We start from the raw sequence: 25,818 nt of genomic DNA, 5'->3' as shown, positions 1-25,818 counted from the left end.
TGAAGGCCACCAGCACAGGGAGCTCTGCGTTCTTCAGGGTCCCAGGGCATAGACTCCCACGTTAAATGGGATTTGAACCTGCTTGTTATATGCTGACACATCCATTCATTCACCCACCCATCCATCCACCTATCCATTCACTAATCCATCCATTCGTCCACCCATCTGTCCATCCTTCTGTCTATCTGTCCATCCATCTGCCTGTTTGACCATCTGTCCATCCATCTATTTATCCATCTGTCCATCCATCCAACTGTCTGTCCATCCACCCACCTGTCTTTCCATCCATCCATCCATCCACCTGTCTGTCCATCCTTCATCCATCCATCCAACTATCCATCCACCCATCTGTCCACCCGTCTGTCCATTCATCCATCCATCTACCTGTCTGTCCATCCTTTCACCCATTATATGTCCTGTGGTCCATCCACCTATCTCTGTGCTGTCTATCTGCTGGCTCCATCTTCATCTCCTGACTCTTCCTCCCTCCTCATCTCTTTAGAAAGCTCCTCCTTTGGGCTGGTCCTGGTCCCTTGGTGGCTGGACCACATTCTCTATCTCAGCACTTCCCCACTGAACTCATTGCTCCCTCTGTTGCCCTTTGGTGACTGGACCCTTAGAGAAGGGAGCTGTGGCCAGGGTGGGTAGGGGTCCGCACTCCACTTTGGTCCTGGGAGCAAAGAGAGGCAGCCAGAAGGTCAGGTTCCCTGGGGAGGCCCAGCAGGTGTCTGGGACAAGAACAGGGGCCCCTCTGCCCCCTTGTGGGAGCCCTTGTGCCGGGTGTCTCATGGTGGTCATGGGACTGCCCCTCCCTGGGCCTCCCCTTCGGCCAGGAACTCCAAGCAGAGGATGTGGAGGGGTGCTGGGTGGGAGCTGTTTCTTCTGACCCCTTCCCACCCCTGCCCTGACCATCTATGGTTTGGTCCATACTTGGGGGTCAGCAAGGGATGAGAGACTCAAATCCAGGGGCTGGGCAGGGAGTAGGTGCTGCCTGAGAGGGGTCTCTCACACTGACCCCCAGTCTGTACCCAGCCAGGCACATAGGGAGGCCTGCGGCCAGGAGGGGATACCCCCTGGGGCTTGGGCAGGGACTCCTCTTGCCTTCCTGGAGCTAGTCTGGGCTGTGAACTTCCTGCACCTGCAGGTTCTGGACATGTGCACGCATGCGTGCTTGTGAGCGTGAGCACATGTGAGCACACGTGTGCATGTGTGTGTGCACCTCTGTGCATGCGTGCAGAGCAGTGTGGCGCAGGGTGGGGCTGGTCCCCTTTCTGTGCGAGGCAGCGGGGCTGGCCTGCGTGTCTGTGCGTTGTGCCCACAGCGGATGGTCCGGGGGCCCTGGAACCCAGCCCCCCTCCCTCGCCGTTCCTCCCAGGATCCCCTGTGATGGCACCAGCCTCTTCCCCGTCACCAGGCTCCCCTCTTTCCCTCTTAGTGTCTCCAGCTGCCCCTAGAGGCAGTTTCCTGTATTACAAGTGACCAAGTCACCTGCCTGCTGGGAGGACCCACGGGGCTGTGCCTGCCTCTCGCCCCAGCAAGGGCCCGTGTCACCCCCAGCTCGGCCCTAATGGCCCTGCCACACACCCACACTCACGATCACACACTCGCACAAACTCACGGTGTGAAGGCACCTCGGGTGCCTGGTTGGGCGGGAACCCGGGGCCCCTCTCGGAGTTGGGGCAGGGGTGCTCCTTCCTTTCCGGGCCCCGCCCCTCCCCGAGTGCGCAGACCCCCAGGATGGACTGACGGGTGGCCGGAGGGAGGCTCGGGGCTGCTTCAGGCGAGCATGGAGTTTATTCAAAGGGCAGGCAGGTGGGGGCTGCTCAGTAGCAGACGCCTTCCGCCTCCGCCATGACAACGGACACGTTGACGTGGGTGGGTTTACCCGACAGGCGGTCGATGGTCTTCTGGGTGAAGGCCAGGGGCAGGGCCTCATGGCCCACCATGCAGGAGTAGTTGTCTCCCTGCTTCCAGGCCTCGGCCTCCACGCGCAGCAGGCTGGTCACGGCGTAGGTGGTGATGCTCTGTTCGGGCTCGGGCAGGGGCCTCCAGGTCAGGTACTTCTCGCGAGGCAGCTCCTGGTTCCCATGCAGCCATCGCACCAGCACGTCCTTGGGGCTGAAGCCGCGCACAACGCACGTCAGCGTCACCATCTCGTTGAGGGCCAGCTCCTCCGACGGCGGCGGTAGCAGGTGGACCTGGGGCCGGATGGCGTCCTCTGGAGGACGGAGAGCCGGATCAGGAGTTGGCATAGGGAGGAAAGAGCCCCCCCATCCCCTGGGCACCCCGTGCCTCAGTTTCCCCCTGTAAGGTGTGGGCAGGGGCAGCAGGGAAGAGCAGGCTCAGGAGAGCCCAGCTGTCCACTGGTGGGGTTTGGGCCCACCTGAGGATTTGGTGATGGTGGCATATAGCGTGTTCTCGGATTCTGGGTGGGTGGCACTGCAGGAGAAGGTCGTTTTGCTGTTCCACTGCTCGGCACAGCCCGGCAGGACACTGGACACGCTGAAGCAGCCACAAGGGTCACGCTTGGGTGACTGCTGGACAGCGACCTTTCCATCTGACGGAGTCCAGGTGAATTGGGCGCCCTCGGGGTTTCTAAGGCCACTCAGCGTGCACGTGAGGCTGGCATTGGAGCCCAGGAGCAGGTCCTCCAGAGCCGGCGGGTGCAGGGCCAGGCTGGGATTGCAGCACGGGGGCGGGGTTGGGGGAACTTAAAGGAGAGAGAAGCCAGAGCAGTCAGTGAGCTCCTCTGCCCGCCCTCCCCTGTCCTCAGATTCCAGCCCAAGACCCTCTTGGCCGCCCCCCAGGGAACTCTGCCCAGCAGCCCAGTCCTGTCTGAGCTGAGCTCCCACAGGGACACGGTCCAGCACTGGGTCAGTGTGGGATGATGGGAGCCTGCCCCAGCCCACCCTCTGACCTTTGCAGGGCACATTCACTGTCTTGCTGGAGCTGGAGAGGTGCTGCACTTGGCATGTCACAATCTCGCTGTCTGGGCACTGCTCAACTGGCGTGGTCAGCTGGCTGCTCATGGTGTACAGGACCCCGGAGGCAGGCTGCACGGCGGGGAAGTCCATGACGGACACGTTCTGGCCACTGAGGCCCCAGGTCACCTTCAGGGGCGCCGGTGGGAAGAAGCCGTGGACCAGGCAGGCAAGGGCCACCTGCCTAGATGCCTTGTCATAGCTGGGGCCCAGCGGGAAGACGCTGGGGCTGACTGCAGACTCTGAAACACAGGGTGCACTGTGAGGTGGCGGCCCTCGTGCTGACGGGACCCCTGAGACAGCCCTATGAGGACAGGACGATGCCTGCCTTTCCTTTACATTGGAGGAAACTGGCACAGAGAGGGTTAGTGAATGCCCCAAGGTCACACAGCTCGGACGTGGTGCAGCTGGGCTCAGGAGTGGCCACCTGAGTCCAGCTCCACCATTTCTAAATACACTCTTCAGGGCTCTTAGCATGTGGGTCCCCACGGGCGCCTCGGACAAGGCCTCTGGTGCAGGCTGTCCCCAGCTGGGAGTTATTAAACACAGCTCTCCCACTGAGCAGCTGAGCACCGTCAGAGCCTCAGCACCCCTCTGTGCAGTGGGCACAACCAGGCCCTCCTCCCCCAGGGAATGTGGCCAGGAGAGAGGGCAGCTACAAGACAGAGCCGTCTGGGCTTGAAGCTGGCTCTGCAGAGACCAGTTCGGCTGTCCTGGGGCTCACACTGGGGAGGAGAGGGAGCTTAGGCCTCTGGTGTCCCCTCTCCCACTTCCCGGGTCAGGGGCCCACTTCCTGGGCCCCCAGTCCTTGTCCCAGTCCAACCAACTCCCACTCTACTAATTCCACTCCCATCCTCCGAAACTAGCAGTTGACTCCCACGGGCTATGGGGGTCTCGAGGCCCGAAGCCCAGTTCCAATTCAGTCCTTCTGAGATGCCCCTCTGGATAGGCCGGGCTACAGAGGGCAGGGTCTGCCCACCGTCCTTTTGCAAATCCCCTCAGGGCAACTGGTGAAGGGAAGGGAAGCATCACAGATTCGCCCCGAGGCTGCATCGCCCTCATGTGCCTCCAAGAAATACAAGGGGCTGTCAGGCTGGAGACAGGGCTCTGGGGATGATCCACACTCCACACACCGCCTCCTGTTGGCCTCAGGCACCAGCCCAGCCCACCTCAGTTTCACTCGCCCAGCTCAGCTTAGCACAGCTCAGCCCAGCACAGCTCAGCTCAGCTCAGTTCAGCCCAGCGCAGCCCAGCTCAACCCAGTTCAGCCCAGCTCAGACCAGCTTAGCCCAGCTCTGCCCAGCTCAGCTCAGCTCAGCTCAGCCCAGCCCAGCTCAGCCCAGTTGAGCCCAGTTCAGTCCAGCTCAGCCCAGTTCAGCCCAGCTCAGCCCAGTTCAGCTCAGCTCAGCCCAGACCAGTTCAGTCCAGCTCAGCCCAGCTCAGCTCAGCTCAGCTCATCTCAGCACAGCCCAGCTCCACCCAGTTCAGCCCAGCTCAGACCAGCTTAGCCCAGCTCTGCCCAGCTTAGCCCCGCTGAGCCCAGTTCAGACCAGCTTAGCCCAGCTCAGCCCAGCTCAACCCAGCTCAACCCAGCTCAACCCAGTTCAGCCCAGCTCAGCCCATCTTAGCCCCATTGAGCCCAATTCAGACCAGCTCAGCCCCGTTCAGCCCAGTTCAGACCAGCTTATCCCAGCTCAACCCATTTCAGCCTACTTTAGCCCAGTTCTGCCTAGCTCAGCCCAGCTCAGCCCAGTTTAACCCAGTTCAGTCTGGCTCAGTTCAGCCCACTTCAGCCCAGTTCATTCCAGATCAGGCCACAGTAGCCCAGCTTGGCCCTGCTGGGCACAGCATCTCGCTCTGTGGTCTAGGGTCGGTGGTGGCCTGCCTCTCTCCCTCTCTTCTCTCTTTTGGTGCCTGCCCTCCACCCTCCCACCCCAGGAGAGCCCAATGTGGCCTGGCTGAGGAGGAGATGAGGCCTGAACAGCCTCTGGGACCCACCTGCTCAAGGCTGCCGGGGGTCCAACGTGGCTGGGAGAGGCCCAGGCCCCCCTTGGCCATGGGATCCCAGGCTGCAGGCCATCTGCCCACCGCCGCAGTGGAGCTGGAGTGTGGAGAGAGGCCCAGACCCCGGCCAGGCTCTGCCTGCTGGCCGTGGGGTCTCAGCAGGCCCCTGCCCCGCTCTGTGCCACTTGCGCTCTGTCGGGGGAGGCTGATGCTGTGAGGGGCCGGCTGGGGAGGGGCTGCGTGGCCGTGTTTGGCCCCCGGACAGGGTCACTCACTCACTTCCTGTCCCGCCGGTTGTGGCTGCTCGCCTCCACGTCATGTCTGGTCTGTGGTCTGGCTGTGGTGGGCCAGGTGTGTGTGGCCTGGGCTGTGTGACCTCTGGGAACCTGGACCTGGCCTGAGACCACCTGGGTGCAGGGCTGGGTGCCGTGAAGGGGTCGTGGCTCCATGTGACTGCCCACAGGGCTGGGTTGGGGGCTGAGGTACAGGGACACAGAGGCTGAAGTAGGCACCGTCAGGGGCTCAGGGTCCTCAAAGTAGAAACGGCCCCAGAGGTAGAGGTGGAGGGAAGGCAGAGGGGAGGCTGCAGGGGCTCTGAGGGGCAGGCTGGGCAGAGAGACCCCAGCAAGCAGGCCTTGTAGACCTTCAGGTGGGGAGCCTCTCCAGCCTGGCCTTGGCCAGCGGCTGCCCGTCCTCGGCCAGCCCCACGAGGAGCTGGCCCTCAACTGGAGCTGGAGTGGGGCGTGGGGCACCCCTGCTGGGAGCCTGTCTGCCCCCACTCTCTGCGCACGTGCACCCTGCCTGGCCCGCCCTGGTGCTGCTCAGGAGGTTGCTCTGCCTGGGCACACACGGGGCAGTCGGGCCTGATTTGTTCATTCATTTCTTCACACACACAAGGTCCTGGAGCCACACACAGGGATCAACCGTCCCTCCTGGGAAGGACACTGTCAGGGGGAGAGCTGCAGGCCAGCGGGGACACTGGGTGGTGGAGGAGGTTGGCAGTGTCCTGGGGATGGGGTGGGCTCCGGATGGGGGTTGGGGCAGGTGAGGTGGGAGTAGGGAGATGCATGGAGGTGGGAAGCCTGGGTGGTGCTGAGTGGTCAGACACACCCAGGCCTGGTCAAGTGGCCTCTGGGGTTTTCTCATGAACACTGGGATGCCCACAGCATCACCCACGAGTGACATCTCCCAGGTTGCGGGCTCTGGCCCACCCTACGCCCTCGTGAGCACCAGCAGTGCCTGCGTGGTGCATGCCTGGCCCTGAGGATCTGACTTCTTGCTGGCCAGAGAGTGCCTGGGCCCTGAACTCTCTGGGGATCTGAAACCCCAGTGTTCCCCAAAGCCGCCCCTGAGGGAACAGGAGGAACAGACTGGCCTGGTGTGGAGGAAACAGAGGAGGGTGGTGGGGGAGGTGGCGGAGTTGGGGGGCTGCCCTCCTCACAGCCTCCTGGTTCCCCTCAGCCGTCTGTCACCCCGGGCAGCACGGCCCCACCATGGGCACAGAGGCTGCGGAACTCAGGGCAGAAAGAAGAATGTCCCTGTGGACTTGGGGTGGCCTAGAAAATGTAGGTAATGACCATGAACTCTAAACAGAGTAGAGGTTGCTCATCTGATAACATCTTTTATTTCTAATTTTTCAGGGCTTTGTCTCCAATATTACTAATCACATTTTAGCTATGTAAAGACTTTCACTAGCAGATGTAAGTAACTCATGTAGGTTAATATTTAAGTGTGTCTGATAGATTACTTAATATAGTGCAATATTCTTGTCTTGGGGTTTTGCATGACCTGAGGGCCCCAGCAGCTGGGGGAAGGCCTGAGCCCGAGTGTGCTCTGTTGTCAAGACCGACTGGGCGCCTCCGTGCGTCAGGGACTTGCCAAGCGCAAGGGTCCAGTTGGGAGGGAAAGAGCCCAGATGAGTCCTCCCTGAGCTTCTCTGGAAGGAGGAGGGGCCCCGCTTGGCCAAGGCCTGCTGGCTGGATGCATGAGTGTCCTGGGGCTGCCCAACAGCGGATCACGACTGAGTGTGTTAGGACAACAGAAACTCAGTCTCATTCATCTTCTCATTTTTGGTCCAGTTGCCTGAAATCAAGGTGTGGCAGAGCTGAGCTCCCTCCGGGGGCCCCAGCTTCTCGGGCATCACCCCCGTCTCTGCCTCCGTCCTCACACGACCTCCTGCTCTGTGTCTGCGCCTCATAAGGACACTTCTCACTGGATGTCGGGCCCACCCGAACAATCTTGTCCTGAGATCCTTAATCTTGATCACGTCTGCAAAGACCCTTTGTTTGATAAGGCCACATTCACGGGTTGCAGGGCTGAGCACATGGACATAGCCTTTGGAAGGCGCCATTCAGCCCACTATTGGGGCTAATGGAGGAGGGAGAGAGGGCTGGGGGACCCTGAGACGGCAGCGTCTTGCTGCAGGGAGGGTGCGTGCAACGGGGTCGTTGGGTGGGGGGCCAGCTGGCGGGGTGTCACGGTCCTCCTGCCTTCCCTACGGCCCTGCTCTTGGGCCGGTGCCCCCACTTCTGCTGGCCCCTCCAGACGGGGCGGCTGCAGCCCTCCTCCTGGCTTGGGGGAGGTGCATGTCACCCGTGTGTAGCAGTGCCCAGCTCTTAGGGGCCCACGTGAGCCGAGCCCTTGTCATCCTCATTCTGGGTCCGTTTTGGGGGGTCTCCTGATCTGGGGGGCAAGTCAGAGAAGGAAGACCCTCAGCTTAGCCCTGGGGGGGCTCCCAGCTCAGGAGATGTGGAGGGCACCTGGGCCTCGGCTTGCGAGAGCGGTGCAGGCGGGGGAGGTGTAACAGAGGAGAACAAACCTGACTCCATATTGGATCTGTTCCTTTAGTTTTAACCACTGTGCTCTGTTTTCTAGGCTTACTCCCCCTGGCTCTGCACCTTTTGTAAAACAGTGTTGCCTTTAGCCTGAAATAGACAGGAGAGCCTATTCTCGGGGCTCTGACCTTGAAGGATGTTAGCCCTTCTGCACTTATGTAGAGATGGCAAGTTGCAAAATAGAGAATAACCTTTGTTTTGTTGGAGGTTTACAGGGGCACCATGGCCTGGCCCACGTGGACGGCTGCAAGGACAAAGAATTCCTGCAGCAAGAAGTTTGCACAACCAACCACACCCCCTCCCCTGTTTTTTTTTGTATAAAAGGAGCCTGTATTCTGACTGGAACAGGATGGTTCTCCAAGACATTAGCCTGCCACCCTCTCGGTCTGCCGGCTTTCTGAATAAAGTCGCTATTCCTTGCCACAGCACCTCGTCTCCCGTTTTGTCGGCCTGCCGCGTGGCGAGCAGAGCGAGTTTGGACTCCGTAACAGCTGGACTTGCGCCTGGTTTCCTGAGACCGCGTGTGAGTGTGTGCACGTGTGTGTCTACGGGAGTGTGAGTGTGAGTGTGAGTGCAGGGCAGGGCTGCGGCCTCAGCCTTGTCCTGAGGGGCCTGCCTACCGCTCTGATGTTCTATTTAAACCGAACCCTCAGTGTCTCTGGACAAGCCTCAGAGTTGCCCAGGCCCGGGTTTCCACTCCCAGGGCGGCCGGGTCCCCGCAGGCTGCAGAGTCTGTTCAGGGTCCGTGGAAGGCCAGGTCTCCCCGCGCAGATCACGGCTCTCAGAAGGCTCTTGGCCGTGAGTGGGACACCTGGTCGGAATGGTCTGGGCTTTGTGTGCTGGGAGCGAGGCCAAAGGGCCCTGAAGACTGGTCTTCACAGCTCACACAGCCTCGAAAGGGTCGAGGGTCACCAGCCCTCATTTCCTCCGTATTGTATCTTTTCTGGTTATTGAAAACCTTTCTTCCTGAGGCCGGTGTGGCCAGCCCCAGATAGCTCTTGCCTGTTCACGTGTCTCACTCTGTTCATCGGGACGTCTCAGCCGGCCGGCTGGCAGGACGGGGCCCAAGGATTGGCTCGTCTGCGTGAGCTCAGTGGACGGACAGACCGGGGCAGGGACTGGGGTGCCAGGAGGCTGGTGCGGAGCCCCGCCTTGGGGCCTGTGCAGCTGTGCTCCCGTGGCCTCCCACGCCGCTGCAGAGTGAGCGCCTGGGGTTTGCGCACCGTGGGTGGGGCCACTGCTTTCACGTTTGTTTGGGGGGGGCAGTGAGTCTGTGCTGGGGGCCAGGCGCGCAGGTGCGAAGAAGACTGAGCCGGGGGCCTCCGTGGTCACTGAAAGATGCCGAGGCAGGGTCTGGCTGGACCCTGGGGCCCTCAGGGCCCCAGAGCTGTACTCTGCCCCCTTCCCTCTGGCCCTTTGTTCACATCCTAGGGGTAGGGGCCCCCCCACCACATGGGACCACAGGCGGATTTCGCTCAGGTGGCATGGGATTTGTGAAACAGAACTTTACTAAGAAAAGTGATAAGAGAGAGGCCGGACGAGGCCACCGTGGTGGGGGTGGGGGCTGCTGGGCTGAGCTGATTGCTGTGTGGTTCCCGTGGGAAGGTCCTTCTGCTGTGGGGCCCCTCCTCCCACCCCAGGGGCCCTGCCCACAGCCCCAGACAGTCCCATGGCCTCTCCCCAGAAAGGCTTCTCTGCCTTCCTTCTTCTGCAGGCCTGTAGGTGGGGGTGGCCAGCAGGAAGGCTGAGCACAGGACGAAGGCTGGGCATGGGGCCAGGGCACGTGGGCATGGGCACGGGGCAGGTTGGACCGAGCCTGGGAAGTGAGGTCTGGATTGGCTTGGCTGGACTGGGACTCTGGGCTGGACTTGGACACTGGATTGGGCTGGACTGGGACTGAGTCCTAGGTTTGGCTGCGGCCTCTGAGCTTGGCCAGGCCCTCACTGTGTTTTGGGGGTTGTCCACTCAGAATGGGGGGGCCTGAGGAGCCCAGGATGGTCGGGACCATGCCCAGCCCAGCCCAGGTCTCTCTGTGGAGGGTATAGATGCTCCCTGGGACTTGTCCCAAAGTGGGTGGGCATGGGGCTGTGACGGGCCGGCCCCCTTGGCACCTTGGACCTTGGACCTTGGGGCTGAGCTAGAATGTCTGGACGCCCATGTGCTGTCTTCAGGTCCCTGGCTCCGGCCCCTTGGAGGTCTGTCTCTTTCTTCCTCCTGCTCAGTGCAGGTCACACCTGAGGGGGGAGAAACGGGACCGTGCGCCTGATCCCCAGGCCTAGGCTGCTGGCTGCACGATGTTCGTGTAGTCGTGGAAGGCCTGGGGCTTCTCCTGCAGGACGGTGGCCAAGACCCACTTCACCTGGGAGGAGGGCACATGTGAGAGGGGCTCTGCCCCGGGCGTGGAGCCCTCCCCGCTCTGGGCTGCCCCCCACCCTGGAAGAAGGCTTCTCTGCACCCACCTTGCAGAGGGTGACGGTGGCGCCGTAGCTCACGCTGAGCAGGAAGAGGGTGATGAAGATGGAGAGGCTGGTCCAGGTTGCAGCCAGCTCCTCGCTCCCCGCCTCCTCCGCACACATGTCCTCGAGGCCCAGCTCTGTGGGCACCGGCTGGTCAGCCCTCCCTGGCCTCGGGGTCCGATGGGGGAGGACAGGCCTAGCCACCCTTGGGAAGTGGAGAGAACTGGGGCCCTGCATCCTGGTTTCTGATGCCTAGGTCCTGGGCAGCCCCTCCTGTCCGGCCCAGAGCCACTGGCCAGCCCTGGAGGGCTGGGGGCTCAAAGCCCCCAAGTCAGCCAGTGGCTGTGTGGGGGTGGCACTGGTCCCACGTCCTCTCCTGTCCCCTGTCCCCAAGGTGGCTGGTGTTTTCACTCCCACTGTTTCTGATGGCTTTTCTTCTGACTGCTGATCACCCCCATTCAGCCCCCACAGGCCCCTCACCTCAGCTCTGACTCCCTGCCCCATGGCAGGCTGGGGCCCCCAGTCTGAGAGCTCCCCCTCCCAGCCCTTCGCATGGCCCGTGGCTGCCCAGCTCCACTCTCACCAGCCTGGGGACCCCCCCTAAGCACACACAGCTGGCTACCCTGCCTGGAGCCCTCAGGAGGGGGCTCTGAGCGTGGGCCTGGATGGACATTGGGTCATTGGGTCATCACAGTGGGTGCCCTGAGGGCTGGGTCCAGAAGTGTGGATCCTGCCCAGGCTGTGGGACCCCAGAGCTGCCCTCCAGCTCTACTCTGGCCCCACAGCTGCCTGGCCCCCTGGCACCTGCCCTGGAGTCAGGACCCTCCTCCTCCAGCCCGACCTCCGCTCTGGGCTCATCTTCAGGGTGTGGGCTGTGCATGCCCTGCTTCTGTGTGGATATGGGGATACTTGCGTGCTAGGGAATGCATGTGTGTCCGTGTGTGTCCATGTGCTCGTGTGTGTCTGTGTGTGTCTGTGTGCTCAGGTGTGTCTGTGTGTGTATGTCCATGTGTGACCATGTGTGTATCTGTCCATGTGTGTCTGTGTGCATGTCTGTGTGTATATCTGTCCGTGTGTGTCCGCGTGCTTGTGTGTGTCCATGTGTGTATCTGTGTATCTGCCTGTGTGTATGTATCCGTATCTCGTGTGTGTCTGCGTGTGTCTGTGTGTGTCCGTGTGCTTGTGTGTCTGTGTCCACACATATCCATATACATCCACTCACGTATGTCAGTGTGTCTGTCCATACATGTCTGTGTATATCCATCCATGTGTTTCAGTCCATGTGTCAGTGTGTGTCTGTGTGTCCCTCTGTGGGGTGCAGCTGACAAGGAGGGGTTAGCCAGGGGTTATTGAGGCCACCGGAGGAAACCATGTGTGGCCACTGGTGGGCCCAAGGGCCCAGGTGTGACAGGGAAGGGCTTGGGAGCGGCCTGGGTAGAGGGTGGGCCGTGGAAGGCCACTTGTGTGCGTGTGTGAGGTGCGGCACAGGGTGCTGTTGGAGTTGCTGCGTGACTTGGGCGGTGCGGAGCCCTGGCGCCAGTGGGTGTGAGGATGTGAGGGTGTGTGGAGGGCCGGGCAGTGTGCCGATCGATTCAGGGTGGAGTGAGTCTGAGCAGCAAGGTGAGGGCACTGGGTTCCAACCCTTGCCTGATGTGGGGTTCAGAGGGGTGTGAGCTTAGTGCTGTCCCCTTTGTGGGGTTGGCCCATCTGTGCCCAGGAGGTGAGAGTGAGGGACGAGCCCGTGCGGGGTTCTGACTTGGCCCATTTCTCTGCCCAAAGGGTCTGCGTGTGTGCAGCTGGACCTGGGAGTGTAGGGGCTGGGATCTCTGTGGTCCCTTCCCTCAGAGGACCCTTCTGAGCAGGCAAAACCCACAGTGGGGTGGTGGGGAGGGCCCAGATTCATGCCTCAGCCCTGCGCTGGCCCTGTGTTCCCCTTCCCCTGTGCCAAGATGCCCTGCCCCACAACCCCACCAACCCCCAAGAACGGGCACGCCCGGGGCTCTGAGCAGGCACTGGAGTGTTTATTGATGATGGACAGAAGGTCCATCTCAGGAGGAAGGAGCCCTGGGGGCTGGGGAGGGAGCAGGGGAGGGCAGGTGGGCAGGCGTCATTTACCAAGGTCACTGGACACGGATTTCTCGAGGGTCCTGGAGCCGGGCAGTGCCTCGTGGACCACTCGGCAGGTGAACTTGTTCTTCTGCTCCCAGTCAGCCTGGCTGACCACCAGGCGGCTGTAGACGAAGAAGGCGGGGGAAGGGCCGTTGGCCTTGTGGGGCTTTGTGGTGCTGTGCTGGTCCGTCTGAATCAGGGCCTTGTTCCTCAGCCACTGCACCGAGATGTCCTCAGGGAAGAAGTTCTGGGCCAGGCAGGTGAGGGTGAGCTTGTCCTTGGCTGCCCGCTCTTCCTTGCGTGGCGAGAGCACGTAGACCTCGGGGGCTAAACGCTTGCCTGCGGACAGGTGTGGGTCAGCCCAGGCTCCCCTGGGGAGTCCCCTGCCTCCCCTCAGCCCATGGCTCACCGGGGGCCTTGGAGATGGAGCGCAGGATTGACCTGGGCAGGTCTGGGTGGGTCACTTTGCAGTAGTAGGTCTCGCCCTCAATCCAGTCCTGGACGTCCACCAACAGGGTGGATGTGGCAGTGACTGTCTTGTTGAACTGGGTCTTGATGACGAGTGAGTCTGGCTGTGCAGGACCCCTGTTCTCCCTAAACCAGGTCAGATTCATGCCTTCCTTTCTGGCCAGGTCCACCACCAGGCAGGTGATCTTGGGCGACTTGTGGACGTACAGGTCGAGGGGAGTGGGCGGGATCAGGTAGGCGCTCACGCCGCGGGGGTCGGACTCTGCAGTGTGCAGGAGGGGGCTGTGTGAGGTGGAGCCCGCCCTCCGCTCTGAACCCCGAGTGTCTGGGTGTCGGCGTGCGTGAGGGCGGTACCTGTGCACTTGCGGGCATGGTCTTCATAGGTGAAGCCGTTATAGGTGACCTGGCAGGTGTAGGTTTTCTGGGACAGCCACTCCTCCTGCGTGATGTTGAGCTGGCTGTGGGTGGAGGCCAGCTTGCCTTCTGGTCTGTCATTGGCGGTCTGTGGGAACCTGTCTGTGACCGCCTGCCCGTCCTCCAGCCAGGCGACCTGGATTCTGCCTGGCGTGTAGCCGGAGATGAGGCACAGAAGCTGGATGGTGGTGTGGGTGTCACCGTCGGGGTTGCAGGAGGAGTGGAAGAGCTTCACGGAGGGCTCGGGGAAGTCCCTGAAGCACCCTGGGGGCAGAGGCCTCGCTGAGCCCTGTGCCCCGATATCCTGGCCCGGGCCGCGAGCAAGCTGGTGGGTGTTCCCAGAAGTGGAGGCATGGGAGCCCCATCCCCTCCTCCCTGCCCCTCCCACCCAGCCCTCCCCTCCTCCCTCCCGCTGTCTCAGGGGCCAGCCCAGCCCTGGCTCACCAGGGACAACCTTGGTGATGGTGATGTTGGAGTCAGGGTGAGCCACACTGCAGGTGAATTTCTGCTTGGACCACTTGCCCAAGATGGTCACCTGGCTGCTGGTGGTGTAGAGGCTGGACTCCAGGTTTTGGACAGCGGGGAAGGTCCTGGTGCTGCTGTTCAGGGACCCTGTGTCCCAGGTCACGGTCACTGGCCCCGGGAAATAGCCGGTGACCAGGCAGCCTAGTGCCACAGCGGTGACATCGGTGGTGTTTTTGCAACAGGTCAAGGGGAAGACGGCTGGTTTCTGGATGGAGGCTGTGGGGACAGGGCCAGGGTCGGCACTGGGCTCAGGACTGTCACCTGACACATGCCAGGCTCACTGCTGCCCTGGGGGCCTGGGAGTGAGGGCTGCAGGGGGCTGGGGGCTGTCTGGTGCAGGGAGCCCTGGGATTCCCGCTCCAGCCTTCGGGGACAGACGGCTCATTCTGGGCCCTTTCCTCATTTTCTGATTCTTGAGGGACGCCCCCCCCCCCCGAGTCAACTGCTGTGTCCCCACCACAAGCATTACGTCACTAGCCTCAGCCAGGACTCCTGCCCTCAGCCCAGAGTGGCAGGACGTGGGGCTCTTGAGTGGAGGCACCAATCTACTGCCTGAGGTTGAGGGTCAGAGCCCACAGCTCCCTGCCAGGGCCTGAGGACCCAGAGAGACTACCCAGCAGTGACCGGGCTATGCCTCCACCCCCACCTGTAGTGCTCCGCTGGGGATCAGGGGCCCTGCAATGCCCTGGAACCACCGGTCTGTGCCCTCTGCCCCCACCATTGCCCTGGGACACAGGCAGCCCCGGGGATTACCAGGCTGCCTATCCGCTCCACTCGTGGACCCGCACTGGGGATCAAGGACCCTGAGACCCCCCCAGGAGCCGTCAAGCTGTCCCTCTGCCTTCACCCATATACCACATAAGAGCCTGGGGATCCAGAGGCCCCCATTTCCCAGGAACCACCTCCAAAGCCCCTGTGGGAGGTCCCCCTGCCACCCACTGGGCCCCTGCTCCGTGTGGCCTTGGGTCAGCTCTTCGCTCCCTGAGCTGCTCTGCCCTGGCTCCCCCTTCACCCCAATCTTCGCCTGACCAGCCAGGCCCCCCTTGTTCTCTACCCTTCCTGCTAGCCTCCCAGGAGCCTGACACAGGCCCTGTGGCAGAGGACGAAGACCTTGGCCCCTCCCCTCTCTGGGGTGCATGCTTGTCTGTACCCTCCTTGGCCTCAGAGCTCCAGACTTTGGCCCTCCTGGCTCTGCTTCCCCACCCTGCTCTGTCCACCCTGCTCTGTTCTGCCTGTCTCGTCCAGCTGAGCACAGCCCAGGTGACCTCTGTCAGGACAGGTGAGACCAGCAAGACAAGGCAGCTCTGCACACCCAGCCCAGCCCAGCCCAGCCAGCTCTGCCCTTTTCGAGTCAGCTTAGCTAAGACAGCCCACCCTGATCCAGCCTGGCCCAGTCTGGCCCATGATACCCCACTTCAAGCAAAACAACTCATCTTAGCCCAGGCCACACGATGCAGTTCAATTCAGTTCAGTGTAGCTGACTGAGCTTGAAAAGCTGGCCTAGCACCCAAGTCCACCCAGCTGATCGAGCCCAGCCCAGCCCAGCCCAGCTCAGCCCAGCTCAGTCCAATTTTGCCCAACTTTCCCAGTTCAACCCAGCCCAGGTCAGCTCAGCCTGGTTCTGCTCAACCCAGTTCAATTTAGCCCAGCTCAACCCAGTTCAGCCCAGCTCAGCCTGGTTCAGCCCAGTTCAGCTCAACCCAGCCCAGCTCAGCCCATTTCAACACAGTTCAGCCGAGTTCAACTCAACTCAGCTCAGCTCAGCCCAGCTCAGCCCAGTTCATCCCAGTTCACCCCAGTTCAGTCCAGTTCAACTCAAGTCAGCTCAGCTAAGCCCAGTTCAGCCCAGTTCAACTCAACTCAGCTCAACCCGTACCAGCTCAGCTCAGCCCAGCTCAACCAGCCCAGTTTAGCCCAGCTGAACCTAGTTCAACTCATCCTAGCCAGCTCTGCCCAGACTAGCCCAGTGCAGCCCAGCCCAGCCCAGCCCCACCCTCCCACGTAGGCAAGCCCAGCCCAGCCCGGCTCAGCCTAGGAGGGCCCAGACTGCCTGTTTTGCCCTGCTGAGTGTCTGGTTTGGCCTCCTCAGTTGAGCCTGGTTTCTCCCGACAGCCCAGCCCAGTTCGGCTGCACCCAGTCAAGTCAGGTCAGCCTGGCTCAGGTCAGGCCAGCCCAGCCGAGCCGGCCCAGGGTGGGCGAGTTCCGAGCTCTGCTCAGTTGGACCTGCCTGATCACGCCCATCCATCTAAATTCGCCTGGTCCAGGACAGCCCAGCTCAGCCCCACCTGGCCCCGTGGAGGACGGCATTCTCTCTAAGCCCTCTTCACCCAGCCCGTCCAGCCCCTCAGCTCAGCCCAGCCCTGCTGGCTTAGTCTGCCCAGCTCGGCCCAGCTCACCTTGGCTCAGTCCACCAGCCTGGCACAGTCTCACACGGCTGAGGACAGCCCCTCTGAACAGCACGGCCCGGTGGAGGCCAGGACGGTTCATCTCCCTCCACCAGCTCCAACCATTCAAGCCACAGTTGGTCCAGCCTGGTCCTGCCTGGCCTGCCCTCATCAGGCCTGCTCAGGCCAGCTCAGCTCAGGCCACAGGCTGCAGGCTCAGGCCAGCCTGCCGTGTAGTCCCGCACAGGGACTAACCCCTGCTGTTCTCCCCCCAACCTGGGCTGGCGGCCACTGTCCCGGCCGGCTGCAGGCAGGTCCACGCCCAGAGCCCTGTCTGCACCCTGTGTGTGGGCCCTGCCCTGGCTGAGATTCCCAGCTGCTTGCTCTTCTCCAGGCTGGCTTCAGGCAGTGTCTTGCTTCCCTGTGTCCCCATGCAGGGAAGGGACAGCTGAGGGCCAAGCAGTGACCAAGAGGCCTGGTCCACACCAGGGGGCAGTTAAGGCAGCCTCACCTAGCAGGGGCCTGGGCAGCCCACCCTGGCTGCCACTTGGGCCAACCCCAGTGGCCGGGGTACCTGAGGTGCTGGGTTTTCCGTCAGGTGCCTGTGGCTGGCATGGCCCATCTGCAGGCTCCCTGGACAGGCTCCCAGATGAGCTGAGTCATTAGAAACATTGCTGTTATTTTTGCGTCTAGAAAATAGGGCCTGGGGGAGGGAGCTCTGCCCCAGTGCTCTCAGCTAAAAACGGGGTGGGAACCCCCAGGGGCCTTGGCAGCCCTGGAAGTTCCCTTTTCTCTCTCTGTTCTTGGGAAGATGATCGAGTGACAGCAGGGTCTCAGGCTCTGCTCCTCTCTGCCCGGCTCGTGGCCTCTCCCCCTCAGTGCCGTGGGCTGACTCGGAGGGCTGTCGGCATGCACTGTGGTCACACGATGGCCTGGGAAGGGAGGGGCGCAGGCACAGCCACCGCTGCTCCTGAGGCAGCTTCGCTGGGAAGCGGTCTTGGCTTTTTTGTGTGTGAGAAGCCGGGATGGAGGGCAGGGCTTCCTGACCACACACTGTCCTCATGCCTGTGTCCCACCACCCAGAGGAGTGGACCGGGGATGGCCCAGTGGGGGTGGCTCTGGGCGCGAGCGTGGGGGCTGTGGGCTCACCTGGGGACAGGCAGGCTCTGGTCCCCCCTGGCTCCTGGCACCCTGCTGCCTGCGTACTGGCTTCCCAGTCGGACAGTGTCCTGCAGTGACTGGGCCGTGTGGCCCTGAGGGCTGGCAGGGTCCTGTGAGGAGGCTGGATGTGGCTGTGAGCGTGGCCGGTGGCTCAGCAAGACCCATGTAGCTGCTGGAGCCTGGGCCATACATGTCATGTCAGGCTGCGATTGTTCCCTCAGGGGTGTGGGGACCACGGAGTGGCTTTCACAGAGGTGCCCACGACATTTGACGCTGGTCGGCTGGGGTGGCCGGTCTGCTGTGGACACTCCACTAACATGCACTGAGCAGGCGGCGGGCTGAGTCACTAACACGCACTGAGCAGGCGGCGGGCTGAGTCCCCGTGCTGTTGACGTGCCCTGCAGGCCTGTGTGTCCCCAGAACCCCCGACAGCCCAAGTGCACACAAAGGGGAGGCCATGGCCACTTGCCAGGCTCGCCATCAGCATGGGCTTCTGGGAGGGGACATGCGGTCTTTGAAGAGGGAGATACCAGGACCCCACCCCCTGGACACCCAGGACACCAGGACCCAGGACACCAGGGCCGGTTGTCCCCACGCAGGGAGGCTGTGCGGAGACAGGCTGGGTCAGGCTGCACCCTTGCAGGAATGTTTGGTCTCCCTTGGGAAGACCCCGGGGTTGCTGTGGGACGGCCAGGGCAGGCCCAGGGTGCAGAGCCAGGGCCCTGGGGGGAGCCAGGGCCCAGCCTGACTGCTCTGCCCCAGCACAGATTGTCCTGGTCCATCTGGCCCCACCCTCGGCCCCAGGCACAGATGCTGTGTGGGAGGGGGAGGGGGGAACTGCTGAGTTCCTTGGAAGGACCCAAGGTTGAGAAACCACAGAGCTGGCAGAGCCCCTTCGGGGAGCCTCCTGCCAGGTGGTGCCAGGCCGTGCAGCCTGCACTGTGTGAGTGTGTGGAGCTGAGGGCTTGGCCCCCTGGCAGCTCCCTGCTCATTCTTCCCAGGCTGTGGGCACTCGAGGCAGAGGCCTCAGTGCCCAGCCAGCCCCTCACCACCAGCACTCCCCAGGCTTCCCAGGAGGTGCTGGGCTGCAGGTGAGGGGCAGGGAGGGTGTGGGTCATGGGCTCAGGCCAGCAAGTTGTGTGGAGGGAAGGCCAAGCCACAGGTGTTTCTCAGACCCTTCCTGACCAGGACCCTGACTGGGTGGCAGCTCCAGCCCCTAGACCTCAGACTCAACCAGGGGCTCACTGCCCTTGGTACCCATGGTGGGGATCTGGCCCCAGCGTTCTCCTGGACAGTGAGACCAGCTGAGCCCTTTGTCTGTGGTTGTGGCCCCAAATGCAGGCCTGCAGATGCTCTCAGCCCCCTGTGTGGCTCCCTCCTCCCAGAGTGGGCCTGGTCTGGGGCTGGCCTACGGCATCCCAGGCCTCCTGGGAGGCCCTGCTTCTTGGCTGCCTTGGGCTTGGCCCCTGCCTCCAGCCCCAGGACTGCCTTCCCAGTGGGCATGCCGCTGTCATGATCTGTGGGAGCTTGCCATTCTGAAGGGTGCAGCACCAAACCCTCCTGTTGCTGACGAGCTGGAGCATATCTTTGGAAACTCAGGAACTGTTTGGACTTCTGTCTTTGATCGCATCATGCTTTCTAAGATTCTCTTGGCAATTCCTGGGAATTTGCACGGCAGTCACCTCTAGAAGCCAGCCCCTTGCAAGTTTTGCATTGTGATGACCTTCTCCTGGTTCATCCCCGGTCTGTTAACACTGCGTACTGAGCCCTCATTTGACGTAAGTTCTTGGTTTCCATGTGGCAGATTTGCTGGTTATCTACCCTGAATTTTGGAGGCTACTGTGTGCGTTCTCTGGGGCTTCTGTCACAAAGGACCACAAGTATGGTGGCTCTAAACCACAGGAATGGATTCTCACACTCTGGAAGCCAGAATACAGAAACCAAGGTGTTGACAGGGCTGAGCTCCCTGAGGGCTCCGGGCTGGGGTGGAGGGGGGGAGTGGTGGTGGTGGATCCCTCCTGCCTCATCCAGCCCCTTCCAGTGACCGGCTACTGGCCTCACTCCAATCTTCCCTCCATCTTCACATGGCCTTCTGCCCTGTGTCACCTCCACTTGCTACAAGTCATTGGACTTATAACCCTTCGGAAATCTAGTGTGATCCAATCTCAACATCCTTGACCTAATGACGTTAACAAAGACCCTGTGTCCAAACGAGGTCATGTTCACAAGTTCTGGGTGGACATACCTTCCACCAGGCAGAAGCCATCACCACGCACCACCAGCCTGGGCTGGTCTGCCTCCTTTCAGCTTCAGAGTTGGCCTTTCAGATGAGCCTGCTGGGTCCTAACAGGCTCAGCCACCAGCCCCCATGCAGAGGGCTGAAGCTCTCCATGTGAGAGTCTGGTCTCCCCCCAGCAGGCTTCCCCGTTGCCTGACGGCACCACTCACTGTGGTCTGAGCTCTGAGGGACAACTGGGCTGTCTCTGAGGCTCTCCTGTTCCTTGGGTCTAGTAGTTTGAGCATGAGTACCATCGTTTTTGGTGATGGTTTTGTGACCATGTCAACATTTAGGGGGAAAGTCTCCCTGAAAACCCTCATCCTTTGCTTTTATTTTTCGAAATTGTCTAAGCTGTAAATGGATCTCAAAGACAGACAGACAAACAAACAAAACCAACCCAGCTGGAATTTTGATGGAGAATACATTGTATTTCTTAGTCTGTGAGACAAATGGCACTTTGTCACGCCATCCTTGACCAGCGTGTCTCTCCAGCCAACCAGTTTTCTTTTATGTCTTTTAATGGAGTTTAACTTTGTTTCACAAAGGTCTTGGGCGCCCTTCGTCAGGATATCCCTTGTGTTGCTGTGAGCCGCGCCTCTCTTTCTGTCACGCTTTCTGGTAGGTTTGCTGACACAGAGGACCATGACTGCTTTTGGTAAATTGGTCTTACATTTGGAAATCGTGCTGCTTTTCTCGTTACTTCTAACAGTTTGTCCGCTGCTTTTGTTTGCTTTTCCTTAGACGTGATCATGTTGTCTGCAAATAATGCCTGTTACGTCTCCTCTTTCAATCTTAACAAACCTGTTTCTTTTTCTTGTCATATAGCTTTGGCTAGGATGGCCAATAATCTGTTAAATGAGCATTTTCCAAACCTTTTTGACAAAATCCTTATAAGAAAAACATTCTATATTGTCGTCCAATACACATTTGTATGTTACATATATGTATAAAACATATATATTGTGTATATTTATTTATGTTACCGAAACAAAATTTTCATGGAAAATACTTACTCTTGTTATGCACAATGCAGAAAATTTCTCCTTGTTGTTCTTTGTTTACTAAGAAAGTAAACTGGCTGTAACTCTTTGATTTGAGTTCACAGTCCACAGGTTAGCCAAGTCACGAAGCTGAAAACCCTGCAAAATACTATGACAGCTGTGTCCCTGACCCCATGTGAACACCCCTAAAGGTTGCCCAGTGAGGATGTTTGCTGCAGATTTATTCCTTCTTTCCTCCATCCTCTTGGGCTAATGAAGTACTTTTTGGTATTCCACTCTGATTTCTCTACTGACTTTTAAGATAAGCCTGTTTGCATTGTGATTTTTGTGACTATAATGTGCACCCTGCAGTTATCACAATGAACCTCATGTTGTCATTAGGGCCTTGAAAAAGTGCAGTTCCACTTATCAACTCATTCTTGGTGGCACTGTCTCGTATTTTGCATCTATACATGTTACACGCCCCGCAACATACAGTTACAGTTTTTACTTTCAACAATCAATTGTCTTTTTAAGAAAGCAAGAGGGAAAAGCACATTGTTTTGCACCTGCATGTTTACCACCCTGGTGCTCCACTTTCCATCCTGTGGACCTGACGTTCACTTTGGTGTCATTTCTTACAGCACAAAATCTCTCCGTTAACCTTTCCTTTACCTCAGGTCTCTTGGAAATGCACTCCCTCAGGTTTTGAGTGTCTGAAAATGTCTGTTACATATTCATTTTGGAAAGATCTTTTCTCTGGATGTAGACTTCTGGGTTGAAACTCCCTCTTCTATTATTCCCTGGTCACCACTTTTTTTCTGATGAGAAGCCGGTGTCATTTGTCCCTTGTGTGATGCATCATTTCCTGGCTGCCTGCAAGGCCTCCTCTTGCCTTTGCTTCTCCTCGCTTTCTCCAGGGCTTGCTGAATCAGAACTGCTTTCTCTGATGTGGTTTTCATTTCCCTTAAAACCGGTGTGGCTCCTTTCAAATGTTTCATGGCTATTTGGACAGCTTTCGTGAAACATCTGTTTGATTCTCCTGCCCTCTTCTCTACAGAATTGTTTGATTTTTCTAGTTGATTTGCAGGAGTTCTCTGTCTATCCTCAATCTATTTCTGTCAGTTATACATGTCGGCAGGTGAAATTGTGAAAGACGTTGAAATGGACCAAAAAATCACTCCTGGTGTCTTCAATGGAAAGCAAGGCATTGTCTTGTGTGCGCATCAAGGCCATCCTGTCCCGTGGGGGGTCTATGGTTTTCATTGTCTTTGAGCTATTTCTCGACTCTCTAAGCTGCAGAGGGTGGATGGCAACGCAAACCCCCTTCTTTGGAAGAAGGATCGAGACTTCTCTGACTCCCATTTAGAAACTGTAAACTCATTTCAGCACTCTTGATTCGACTGTATAAATGGAGTGCTTTGAATACTGCTTTGGCCGGGCTGTCACACCTTGATTAACGAGTTCAGTACAATTTGGAGATGTGTTCTTTATGTGTCTACAGGAGGGTCACCATCAGGCCGTTTTGAAGCCTAACCTTTAACACGTCACTAATGTCTTCTCCCACATGGATGAACGCACTTACCCTGGGTCTAGGAGGTTCTGTGGCTGGGAGGGCAGGAGACCAACTGTTGACCAGCAGACCCAAGGCAGCCACCTCGGTCCTCCAGGGCTCTGCTTCAGGGCACACCCAGGAAAGCTAGCCCTGACCCCACAGACCAGGCTGTTTCTTGCACTGAGCGGCCTCACGGCCCCACGCTGTGCATTCCCAGCTCTATCCCGATGGTCCTCACATAGCTGTGGGCTGATTTACTTAGTGTCTGCCCTTGCCCTGGTCTCTAACTTCCTTGAGGGCAGAGGCCCCGTCTGTCTCGGGCCCCACGTGTACTCAGTGTCCAGCGGTGATGGCGGAGTTGCCACCTGGTAAGCGGTTGTCTGGTAGATAAATGGGTGGCACCTTCGCAGAACTTCCAGGGCTTCTGTCTCTCCCAACACCCCAGGCTGCAGGGACGTGTCCGGCAGCCAGTCCCTGAGGGAAGGAGTGAGAGGAGAGGGCGCCCAGGAGCCTCTCAGAGGCAGCAAGGGCAGTGGGGCTGAAATCGTACACGCAAGTCCTGGCGCCCTCCACACAGGCAGGGGCTGCAGGCTGTCCGGTCCAGGGCCCTGGATTCCCCGGGGTGAGGCTGTGGCAAGGCCCCGCCTCTCGGGGAGCTGTGAGCACAAAGACATATGAGGTCCTTATGCCGTCGGTCTCACGTGTCCCCGCAGCTGGGCCACTCCGGCTGGCGCCAGTCAGGGTGCTGTGAAGGTGCAGTGTCCTGCGGCGGACGTCTGCCTCAGTGAGCGCCAAGTAAAGGCGGGGATGGCGGAATTGCATTCTTCTGCACGGCTGAGCATTATTCCGTCGTGCGTACACATCGTACCACCTGTATCCATTTTCTGCCGACAGACACTTGTGTTGCTTCCGTATGCTGACTCCTGTTCATACAGTTGCTATGTACCTTGGGGTGCATGTATCTTTTCAAATTCTTGTTTTTGTTTCCTTCGGATGTATAGGCAGGAGTGGAATTGCTGGAGCGTGTGATAGTTCTGTCTTTAGTTGTTTTGAGGATACTCCTTACTGTTTTCCCCAGACGCTGCACCAATTTGCACTCCTGCTAACAGCGACAAGGGTTCCGTTTACCCCATCTCTTCACCAATATTTCTTACTTGTAGTCTTTGTGGTGACATCTCATTTTGGTTTTGATTTACATTTCCCTAATGATTAGGAATGTGAGCAGCTTTTCACATGTGTGTTTTTTTTTTTTTAGTTCCCTCTGTGAGCCCCCCGTTTTTTTGATGTTATATTTTACTTCTTCCTGTGAACTGCTGTTTACTGCAGTCACAGTTAATTTTATGTATTTTATCTTTTAATCTTTTGCTTATTTAGTTGATGGCCCTCAGGCTTTAATTTGCCTTTTAGTGGGATTTGCCTTTGCTGTAAATTCTTGCATCTTGCAATAGCCTGTGTGTTCCCCTCCAGGAAGACCTTTGACGTGTCTCTGAGGGTTGATGAACTGCTCCAGTGTTTGCTTGCCTGGGAAGTTCTTGTCTCTCCTTCAGGTGTAAACGACAAATTTGCGGGGTGACACCTCCTAGGTTGTAGGTATTTTCCATTCAGCATTTGTTTAGATCATTCCTCTCCCGTGTGGTCTGCAGAGTTTCTGCAGAAAAATCAACTGCTAACTTTGTGGCAGTTCCTTGTCCGTGACAGTGTTGTTCTCTTTCTGTCTTCAGAATTCTCTCTTTATCCTTAACTTTTGCCAATTTAATTGTGACGTGTCCTGGTGTGGGTCTCTGTGGGTTCTGTTTGTTTGGGACTGTGTGATTCCTACGCCTGGAAATGTCTCTCTTTCTTCATGGTTGGTGAGTTTTTGCCATAATTTCATTAAGTACATTTTCAACTGTTTTCTCTCTCTCTTCTGCTTCTGGGAGCCCGATCATGCCAATGTTAGGACAGTGGATGTAGTTCCATAGATTCCTTAAACTGCTCTCAATTTTAAAAAAGTTGTTCTTCCTTTTGTAGTTCTGACTGGGTAATTCCCATGGTTCTGTCTTCCAGGTCGCGTGGGGTCTCCGGTGTCACCTAGTCCCCTGTTCGCCCCTTCCAGTGTTTTAAGTTTTAGCTATTGTACCCCTCTGGTGAGTGGTTCTCTTTTTATATTTTCCAGGTCCCTGTGAAGGTTCAAACTGTTTTCATCTGTTCTTTTCCCTAACTTGGTTAGCATTCATATTACTAATGCTCTCAAGCTGCCCTCTCCCCAGGGAAGACCTCCGGGCCCATGACGTGTCTCCCCGTCCCGGGTCCCCTCCTCGAGGCTGCGCTCCAAACCGAGTACCTCTCTTCCCTCCCTACGTGACTCCTCGTGGACCTTTCTTCAGCGCCTTGGCTGTACAGGAGTCTCTCTGCCCGTCTCCATTTTTCTCCAGTGAGACGTGGTCCTCATGTAGATGTAATGTGAATGTGCTCTGTGTCCTTCTGCTCCACCGTCTCCGTCTCCTTCTCTCATAACCAACCTGTACCGGCCGCCCCCACCCTCTTCCGTCTGACATAAGACGTGCTAGTGGTGATGCTACATACCTCAGCATATAAGCTGCAGGACACCCAAGACGGAGGTTATTCATCAACACGAGAAGTGAACATCAGCGTAAGATAGGCAATAGGAGTTCAAGCCTTTCCTGGAGGAGGGTTGGCAATTTTATATTACATGTGAGGTAATTTCCCTGCGTTAGGTGGAAACGCAAAGTGTATTGCTGCCTTTTAATCGGGAAACTTAACGTGGTCCACGGTGGCCGACACGCAGTGGGTAGTGCTGTCCTTGTTCTACGTCAGGTTAGCTAAGGCGTGAGCAGCTTTCTTAGCGTTCCCTTCCGTTTGTGTGTCTCTAGGTTAGGGTTGTTCAGAAGAGAAGTTTACACCTGTTGGAGAGCAAACTGTAGGAGCCGTCCTTTGGCTGGGGGGCTGTGCTGCAGCCGTGCACGTTGTCACTGCCCTGCACCCTCACGCCGTCAGCGTGGAGACGCTGCTCCCGCGGCGTCCGCCGGCCTCCGCAGGGGGTCAGCCCTGGGCCAGGCAGGTGTGCAGCTGCAACCTGCTGCAGCCGGTTTCTTCCACAGGGAGGGACACAGGCTCCAGGTCTTCCTGAAGGCGTTCAGATGTTATTGAATGGGTTAGATTTCTCCCGCTTAAAAGGTTTTTTTTATCGTGGTAAAAGAATAGGAGTTGCCCCTAAGGAAGTGTACCATGTTACACCTTTCTCCGGGTCTTGGGGACAGTGAGTACATTCATAAAGTGCAATCACGACCACCTGCGTCTCCATAACTCTCCCCGTCTTTACGTGTGAAACCCTATGCCCGTAAACAACACCCCCCGTTCTCCCCCGGCTGCAGCCACTTCTGTGTTTTGTCTTTCTGGGAATGCGGCCACTCGTAATCGCTCACACAAGTGGAATCGCACACGATTCACCGTCTTGCCCCTGGCTCACGGTACGCGTTCCGATGTCCTCCAGGTGCCCCCGTGCTGTCACACACGTCACACTGTTCCTCTTTCTTCAGGGGCAGTGCTGTTCCATTGTACGCTCAGCCCACATCGTGCTCATCTGTCCATCCACGGAAGGACACTCGCGTTCCCGCCTCGTGGTAGGTATTGTCAACGGAGCTGCTGGGAAGTGGGTGTTCAAGTGCC

At 58.6% G+C, this 25,818-nt stretch overlaps 2 gene segments (V, D, J or C); both read right to left on the bottom strand.

Moving 5' to 3' along the window:
• Positions 1 to 1,775: 1,775 nt before the first annotated feature.
• LOC105079990 (immunoglobulin alpha-2 heavy chain-like) overlaps positions 1,776 to 25,818 on the bottom strand; it is a 51,960-nt gene continuing 27,917 nt past the window's right edge. The window contains 3 exon segments of the C gene segment in view: positions 1,776 to 2,218; positions 2,384 to 2,710; positions 2,918 to 3,223. Coding sequence covers positions 1,824 to 2,218; positions 2,384 to 2,710; positions 2,918 to 3,223 — 1,028 coding nt within the window.
• On the bottom strand, positions 12,276 to 16,293 carry LOC105080037 (immunoglobulin heavy constant epsilon-like). The segment is given in 5 exon segments: positions 12,276 to 12,723; positions 12,794 to 13,114; positions 13,207 to 13,530; positions 13,711 to 14,007; positions 16,188 to 16,293. Coding segments are annotated over 5 exon segments (1,374 nt in total).

This window comes from Camelus bactrianus, chromosome 6, assembly GCF_048773025.1.
Source record: "Camelus bactrianus isolate YW-2024 breed Bactrian camel chromosome 6, ASM4877302v1, whole genome shotgun sequence".
In the NCBI taxonomy this organism is placed as follows: domain Eukaryota; kingdom Metazoa; phylum Chordata; class Mammalia; order Artiodactyla; family Camelidae; genus Camelus; species Camelus bactrianus.
The sequence above is the reverse complement of the archived record's forward strand: the minus strand, read 5'-3'. Positions and strand labels throughout refer to the sequence as shown.